The 9,226-nt window shown below is 44.4% G+C and overlaps 1 protein-coding gene across 1 annotated transcript in view; it reads left to right on the top strand.

Moving 5' to 3' along the window:
* Positions 1–9,012, top strand: part of LOC132388462 (NACHT, LRR and PYD domains-containing protein 3-like) — a 41,883-nt gene extending 32,871 nt beyond the window's left edge. Inside the window, exons 8-12 of the mRNA XM_059960806.1 lie at positions 2,426–4,163; positions 7,394–7,480; positions 7,634–7,804; positions 7,960–8,127; positions 8,292–9,012. Of these exons, the coding sequence (XP_059816789.1) occupies positions 2,426–4,163; positions 7,394–7,480; positions 7,634–7,804; positions 7,960–8,127; positions 8,292–8,394 (2,267 nt within the window). The 3' untranslated portion in view covers positions 8,395–9,012. The remainder of the gene's footprint in view (positions 1–2,425; positions 4,164–7,393; positions 7,481–7,633; positions 7,805–7,959; positions 8,128–8,291) is intronic.
* Positions 9,013–9,226: the final 214 nt, after the last annotated feature.

Raw genomic sequence — 9,226 nt, forward strand, 5'->3', positions numbered from 1 at the left:
TTCCTCCCTCGGAGTGTCAGTCACCCTGAGCCAATAGCTGGTCCTGGACTTATTTTTCCACTTGGCATAACTTAGCTATTATTCTTTAATTATTTATGGGTTTATATTGCTATATTTCTACACTATTCTTGGTTGGTGCGACTGTAACGAACCCCAATTTCCCTTGGGATCAATAAAGTATGTCTATCTGTCTGTCTGTCTATGTAGACAGAATATCCATGTCCAAAATCGATCTGAAACATTTCAGAAGTAAAATAAGAACAGAAGTAATAACATTTAGAAACCACCATGCGCACACGTACTAACGTAGATTAACACGGGCTAGGACAGTATGAGGCGGAAGAGGAACCGACAGAAAAACACAATTAGATAAAAAAAATGAGAATCAGAATCCGGTTCAATATCATCAGGATATTTTGTGAAGCACTCCATACAAGTGCGTGCAATTCTGTTAAGAGGTACACATCACTGAACGTAAATGAAAGCACACCCATAAAGGTGAATAAATTATCTCTATCGAAGTGAGAGTTAATCAATGAATCTCCATGGAAACATTCCCACGATCTGAACATACGAGTTATCGACAAGGAAGTACTGAAGGCCTGTCTCAGAGTTGGAGGCATTTTCTGAGAAACAGAGGGGATCGTTGTGGCAATACAGAACCAGGTGGTTAACACAAATAAGTTTATTAAGTAATAGATTAAAGACCGTCAAGTTCAAAATGATAAATGTCGGAAATGCCAGAAAAACCAGAAACAATCCAACAGATTACACAATGTTGCCGCAGTATTATTATCAGCAACAACAACAACAAATTATGATGATAATAATAATAATGACAATAATAACAACAAAGAGCAGACGGAAATCAATGAGTGAGAAACGCTATAAATGTGCTGAGTTAAAAGGAGAAATTGAAAGACTATGGAACATGAACAGTGTATACACAGTCCAGATGCCAATAATTTTATCTAGTACCGTCCAAAGTCACGACAACATAGTGTTAAACAATCAGGCATGCATAGCAATAACTATGTATATCTCCAGAAAGCGCCAATAGTAAACATCACTAAAATAGTCCAAAGGTTCTTTGCGATTGATAAGTGAGCCTAATTGGCTATGCCCGCACCCCAGATTTTACTAGGTTGAACCACGAAAATAAAAATAATATTAACAGCAATGATAACAAAAATGACATAAATAATAATAATGTTATTATTATAATCATTATTAATTTTAAGCACTTTTCAGACACACTTTGTAGTTGAAACAGAATTACAATGGAATAAACTACAAACAAGAAAATAAAAGGAAAAGTTTTGTTAGTGTGAAAAATAAACGTTTGGAGCTGGTGTTTAAAAGTGACAGCTGAGTCAGCATCCCTCACACATCAAATGCAAATGTTTTAGGCGCTCGAGTTGTATACATGCTTTCAAGTGTTTTCCACAACACTACTTTTAATTGTTTAACTCTGTAGCTCAGGAGCTTAGTTCAAAAAAAGAAAAGCTGTCCTGCCAATTATTCTTCTGTTTTGTGCCTTATTGTCTGCCTGCACTGCATTTTATTGCCAACTGCAACACTGTTTCCTTGAACTATTCCGTTTCGTTCTTCCTTTTACAGCCTCAATACACAGCTGTGATGAACTGATCGCTATGAATGACAGACAAAAATCTTTAACATTATATCTTGGTGCATGCGACAATAATAAACCGATTTAGAGTTTGATAGTTGTCAATATAGACCGCCTCAGATGCCTGTCGCCAGACCGATCAATAGCAGTTGCCAAGACTTCACCGCAAACATGACGTACATCAATTGTTGACATTCCCATTTCCGCATATTCTCTTCCATCTTTCTTCTCTTCCTCCGTCTCTGCAACTGAAAACGACTGATTTTCTGACTTGTAATTCATATGGATTTTCGATTCAAAACTTCCCTGTGATTCACTCCACAGATGCTGCCCTGAGTATTTCACGCATATTTTGCTTCTGTTTTAATGTAAGAGCGGTGAACACCTGTGAATCCCCAATGTGCAACTTTGCTAAATACAGTCTATGCATACGACATCAGCATTAACATCAGCTGTCAATATTGAATACAATGTTTTACATGTTGTGAGTTTTACATATTTACTGTAATGGTAAACTTGCTTTGAAGCTCAGTCAGGATTGCAAGAGCAAAATCAGGGAAATGTACACCTTCAGCAGTAATTAGTACCAGATTATGAGCATTGGGTCTTCTCTGGGACATACATTACTATCAGTTCCAGTGCCTGTGATCAGAATTCTACTTTCTGTCCTAATCGCCATGGAAACATTGAATTAATTCATGTAATCTCAAACAATGAATTTTGAAATGCAGTTATAAGGTTCTTTGTTGGCTAGGAAATTTAACATTTTGACGATGTTCTCTATTCCCATTAAAGATGTTCAACAGAAACACAAGGAGACCCTGCGGGAACGAACTGAAACACTGAGAGTGAACACGATCCTGATGAGGGAGAAGGTGAAGGTTTTCCAGCTGGTTGATCGATACGCTGAGCTCACGGTCATTTCTACTGTTCGAGGTCGGAGACTGGTGGAACATGAGCTGCTGGCAAGAGGCAGAGAGCATGAACAATTGAGAGATAAACATCTCCGCGGAGAGCTGGAAAAAATCCGGACTGATCAATTATTCCAGAGCAGCTTCTCCCGGAGTAACTCCAAATCTGGGAGTTCGGCAGCGGTGGCCGGAGTACCAGGGATCGGGAAAACAACAATGGTACAAAAGATTGTTTATGACTGGGCCACGGGGATAATATACCAACAATTTCAATTTGTTTTCAGTTTCAAATTCCGGGATTTTAACTCCATTAACTGTAGAATAAACCTGAGGAAACTGATTCTGGATCAATATCCCTACTTTGGGAATTTGCTGAGAGAGGTCTGGGAGAACCCACAGAAATTGCTTTTTATATTTGATGGCTTGGATGAATTCAAACACAAGATCGATTTTACTGATAGTCGGGGATGTACAGAATCTCAGGACTCATGCACAGATCCTAAGTTCAAGTGCAAGGTGTCTGACATTGTGTGCAGTTTAATCCAGGGCAAGCTGCTCCCAGGGTGTTCAGTGCTGGTGACCACCCGTCCCACTGCGTTACATTTATTGGAAGAAGCAAACATCAGTGTCGCTGCTGAAATCCTGGGATTTGTTGGTGAGGAGCGGAAGGAATATTTCATCAGACATTTTGAAGATCAGACAGTGGCAGCAGCTGTTTTTAAACACGTGAAGGAGAACGAGATCCTGTACACCATGAGCTACAACCCCTCCTACTGCTGGATCCTCGCTCTGGCACTGGGCCCCTTCTTCACAAAGAAGGTCAGGGATCTGCATCGAGTTCCCAAGACCATCACCCAACTGTATTCCTACTATATTTACAACATCCTGAAAAACCACAGTCGTGAGATTGAGAACCCCCGTGATGTGTTACTCAGGGTTGGTCAGATGGCCTTCAGAGGGGTGTCCGAGAGGAAGATTGTGTTTACAGATGCGGATTTGATCAACTACAATCTGCAGCCTTCCCAGTTCCTGTCCGGATTCCTGATGGAGCTCTTGGAGAGAGAGGATTCTGCTCAGAGTGTGGTGTACACATTCCCACACCTCACCATCCAAGAGTTTGTAGCTGCAGTCGCACAATTCCTGAATCCACATCCCGGGGATATCCTGAAATTCCTCACTGAAGCCCACAACGCGATCGATGGGCGATTTGAGGTATTTCTCCGTTTTGTTGCTGGTCTCTCCTCCCCAATGACAGCTCGGTGCCTGGAGGAGTTTCTGGGTCGATTTCCTCATGAAACAACCTGCCGGGTGATTGACTGGGTGAGGGAGGAGTTTAAACGCCAGAGTGGAAACACGAGGAGTGAAGCTGGTAAAAGGAGGCTCCTGAACTCATTGCACTACCTGTTTGAGTCAAATAATCCTGGACTGGCTCAGGCCCCACTGGAATCATTGGAAACACTTTCACTCCGTGGAGTGACGCTGACCCCGGTTGACTGCGCGGTCCTGTCTCATGTCATCGGATTTTGTGATACAATAAAACACCTCGACCTGGTTCGCTGCCACATTCAGTGTGAAGGAATCGAACGGCTGGGACCCGGGCTGCACAAATGCCAGAACTTGGAGTAACTTGATTTATCTCTCATTCTCAACTGGGAAACTCATCTATTGTGTTGTTTGAATGTGAAAGTATTTGTGGTTATATTTACAGATGGGGTTTTGGTCAACTGCGATCTGAAGCCTTCCCAGATTCTCTCCGGGTTCCTGTTGGACAGATTAGGAGAAAGTGTCAACAAAGTGGCAAATGGAATACAATATAGGAAAATGCATGATCGTGCATTTTGGAAGTAGAAATAAATATGCGGAATATTTTCTAAACAGGGAGAACATCCATGAACCTGAGAGGCAGAGGGACTTGGGAGTTCTTGTGCAGCACACCCTGAAGTGTAACTTGCAGGTTGAGTCGATGGTCAGAAAGGCAAACACCATGTTTACATTAATTCCAAGATGTCTAGAATACAATAACAAAGATGTGATGCTGAGCCTTCAAGGCACTGGCGCGGTCTCACTTTGAGTATTGTGACCAGGTTTCGTCCCCTCATCTGAGAAAAGGAGAAGGTCCAGAAGAGGTTCACAACGATGATTCCAGGAACGAAAGGGTTATACTGAGACGTTTAATCGCTCTGGGTTTGTACTCTCTGGAACTGAGAAGGATGAGGAGGAATCTGATTGAAACCTTTTGAATGTTGAGAGGCCGAGATGGACTAGATGTTTCTCATGGCTGCAGAGTCTAGAAAAGAGGGCGCCATTTCAGAACAGAGATACGGCGAAATTTCTGTAGCCAAAGGGTGGTGAATTTGTGCAATTTGTTGCCACAGGCAGCTTTGAAGAGCAGGTTGTTGGGGGTATTTAAGGCAAAGATTGATAGGTTCTTAATTGGGCATGGCATCAAAGGTTGCGGGGAGAAGGCCGGGAACTGGGGATGAGGAGGTTCTGAGCCAGAGGGCCTAATTCTGCTCTCATGTTCTTATGGTCTTGTAGTGTTAAACTGTAGTAAATCCGATTGTGGAGAATTGTCGCAAATAACCAGGACATCGGCCAGTAATTTCCCAAAGACAAGAGGGTTCCATAGTTCCTTGTAAATCGATGTTGGAAACTTCATCAGATCCATTAACAACAGCTATTGGTTTGATTGTAGTAAATCACTGACTCTTTCTCGCTGTCATTGTCCATTGACAGTATTCTTTCTCATTGTTACTGACACCCAGAACGAGACTGATTGCAGCTGGTGGGTCAGAGCCTCACACCCCCTTCCCAGTGAGGGACAAGAGACCTTCAGCAGAATGACAGCTATAGAGATACCTCTGAGACAGCCCTCCGCCTGCCCTATCCCGCGTGTGACTGTGCTCACTGCCATATATGCAGCTCCCATGTGGGCATTCTTCTCCCGACAGCGGGACTCAGTTCAGATTAACTCTTCCCACCCGATCGACCTCTTCAACCCCTTGCACCAATGGGGATCTATTTCCCTATCCCTATTTCCACTGTGGGATCTTTCTTCCCCAAACTTCTTCCACCCTTCGGGATCATTCTTCCCCATCCCGCGTCCCTCAATGGGGCCTCTCTCACACATTCCCTCTTCATCCTTTGGGATCTCCGTCCCTCAACCCTATTCCTCATGTCGGATCACCCCTCCCCATCTCCCTTCCTCATAGAAACATATAAAACCTGCGGCACAATACTGGCCCCTCTGCCCACAAAGTTTTGACGAAAACTTCACTGCCTTAGAAATTGTTAGGCTTACCTTTAGCCCACTATTTTTCTATGCTCCACGTAGCTATCCCAAAGCCTCTCAAAAGCCCCTATCGTATCTGCCTCCACCACCGTTGCCGCCGGCCCATTTCACGCACTTTCTACTCCGAGTAAAAAAAAACTTACACCGATATCTCCTCTCGTGGCAACAATTTCAGCCCTGGAGGAAAAACTGACTATCCACACGATAAATGTCTCTTACCATCTTGTACACCTCTATCAGTTCACCTCGCATCTTCCTTCACGATTCGCTATTCGTTACTCAGGCTATTCTCATAAGGCATGCTTGCCAATTCAGGCAACAACCTTGTAAATCTCCTCTGCACCCTTTCTATGGTTTCCTGTATTGAGGTAGCCAGAAATGACCGCAGTAATCCCAGTGGGATCTGACAAGAATCCTATATAGATGCAACATTACCTCTCGGCTCCGAAATTCAATTCCACGATTGATGAAGGCCAATACACCATTCGACTTCTTCACTGCAGAGTCAACCTGCGCAGGTGCTTTGAACGTCCTATGGACTCGGACCCCAAGATCTCTACAATTTTCCACACTGCCAAGAACCTTACCATGAATACTATATTCTGTCATCTTATTTGACCTACCAAAATGAACAACTTCACACTTATCTGGGTTGAACTCCATCTGGCTCTTCTCAGCCCAGTTCTGCATCCTATCAATGTCCCGCTGTAACCTCTGACAGCCCTCCACACTATCCACAACACCTCCAACCTTTGTGTCATCCGCAAACTTACTAACGCATCCCTCCACTTCCTAATCCAGGTCATTTATAAAAATCGCGAAGAGTAGGGGTCCCAGAACAGATCCCTGAGGCACTCCACTGGTGACTGAACTCCATGCAGAAAATGACCCGTCAACAAGCAAACTTTTCCTTCTGTGAGCAAGCCAGTTCTGGATCCACAAAGCAATGTCCCCTTGGATCCCATGCCTCAATACTTTCTCAATAAGCCTTGCATGGAGTACTTTATCAAAAGCCTTACTGAAATCCATACATACTATATCTACTGCTCTACCTTCATCAAAATATTCAGTCACATCCTCAAAAATTCAGTCAGGTTGGTAAGGCACGACCTGCCCTTTACAAAGCCATGCTGACTACTCCTAATCATGTTATACATCTCCAATTGTTCATAAATCCTCAGGTGGGATCTTTTTCCTGTCTCGCTTTTCATCTGTTCCCCAATCTCCCGTGGTCATTTTCCCATTCACAACTCCTCCACACTTTTCAATCTTTCACCCCTGCCCTTCCAACGCTGTTTCTTCAGGAACTCAATTTCTCACCGTCAGTGAATGAGAAATTGGGATGTTTACAAGATCACACCGACAGTCTCAATTACCGACATAGATCTTACCCTGGACTGAGCAGTAAGGGACATTGACAGAGAGGGGAATTCCAATCTGTGATTTACTGAAGGATTTAATGTTTCCTGAAATATCCGAGTGAGAGAAACTCCCACAGACCCACGGTTTGAATCATTTGGTTCGTCAAATTTATTCATAAATTGTTCTATTTGTGTTTAGACTTGGAACGAATGAACTGGGCGATTCAGGAATGAAACTGGTTTCTGCGGCACTGAGGATCCCGGAGTGTAAAATACAGAAACTGTGGTAAGTACCAGACTGTGGAAGATTGTTTATAGTCACAGGTTCTCTGTTACTGAACAATAATGTGATCAGTAATTGTGTCACTGATAAACACTGGGGATTTGTACCGTCTCCTGTCTCTCTGTGTACTTCACCCTCACTCTCTCTCATCTCCAGGCTGTGGGATGTCGGTCTTACAGATTCTGGTGCCGAGGATTTTGCCTCCGCACTCGGCATAAACCGGTCAGTGACGGTGCTGAACCTGAATGATAATAAACTGGGAGATTCAGGAGTGAAACTGGTGTCTGCGGCTCTGAGGAAACGGGCGTGTAAAATACAGAAACTGTGGTAAGTACCAGACTGTGGGAGATTGTGTTTACAGTCACTGGGTGACTGACACTGAACATTAATGTGATCAGTAATTGTGTTACTGATAAACACTGGGGATTTGTACCGTCTCCTGTCTCTCAGTGTCCTTCACTCTCACTCTCTCTCATCTCCAGGTTGGACAATGCCGGTCTCACCGATTCTGGTGCCGAAGATGTCGTCTCCGCTCTCTGTGCAATCCCATCACTGACGGAGCTGTACCTGGCATTAAATTCGCTGACAGACCGTTCTGTTCCCGCTCTCCGCCGCCTCATACTGAGCCTCCCGGGTCTGAAGCGATTCCGGCGAGTATTTGTGTTAATATCCAATGTGTTAAAATATCATCCGTTTCGGGGGGTTTTTGGTGATAGCTGTCTGTGAGTGTTGTTGAAGCATTAACCCTAGACCCCTGTTACTGACACTGTTGTGTAAACTGTTTAACTCATCTTTATTCTTCCATCTCATTCAGGCTGTGGAGAAATGATTTCAGTCCGACCGGGGAGAAAGAACTGAGATCTCTGCAGGAACCCAGACCCGAACTGAGAGTGTTCCTGACTGAGAGCGATCCGTGAACATCTGAAAGTGTCAGCATCTCCACCCGCGGGATGGGGACAATTTGACTGATTTCCCGCCCTCACACTTAATGGCCTCCGTCCCCATTAATGGCCAAGCGCAAGGTTTACTTCTGACGGACCGGGTAGCGGCCCTGAACTGTGTGACGTCAGAGGTGATCCCGCAGCCTCTTGTCCAGCAGCGCTGCTTCCGCTGAATGTCCGGGCCCAAGTGTATCCAGAGGGACCCTGGGGAATTGCACAGACAGGAAGAGCCCGTTGTCGGGACTTGTCTGAGAGTCCAGCTGTGATTATCCAGGGAGGGAATCCTTCTGCTGACTTTGCAGAGGACGGTGCATACTGCCGGCTAGCCGATGTCAAATTGATAAATACCTCTGCAGTGACCCTGGATCTGCCACGATATCGGGCACGGCTCTGATGTGTGTTTTAAAAACGATTGGTTTTCCGATTCACGTGACGGTGAGAACGCGACTGATTACTGAATCTAATAATCGTGATCAGTTAATTGTGTGTGGCTGTGGGTGAATCGGGAGCAGCTCATTCATTCCAGCACTTGGCTGGTCACATGCTATTTATATTATATTTGTCATGATATAAACAATAAACGGCTACAAGTTCTGTCTGGTTGTCAGGGTTGATTCTTATTTGAGGTTAATATGGCCCCGCGCACATTGTGCACTGCAACAGTGGGTCTGATATCCTCACGTTGACACAACAGCATTTCATCATCAGGCAATGGGATCTCGGTTTCACACAGGCTGGTGCCCAAGATCTCGCCCCCCACCCAGGATAAACGCCGACACAGCGCTATTCTTGCTCCCCATACATGGGA

This window comes from Hypanus sabinus, unplaced genomic scaffold (assembly GCF_030144855.1).
Source record: "Hypanus sabinus isolate sHypSab1 unplaced genomic scaffold, sHypSab1.hap1 scaffold_330, whole genome shotgun sequence".
NCBI classification, from domain to species: Eukaryota; Metazoa; Chordata; class Chondrichthyes; order Myliobatiformes; family Dasyatidae; genus Hypanus; species Hypanus sabinus.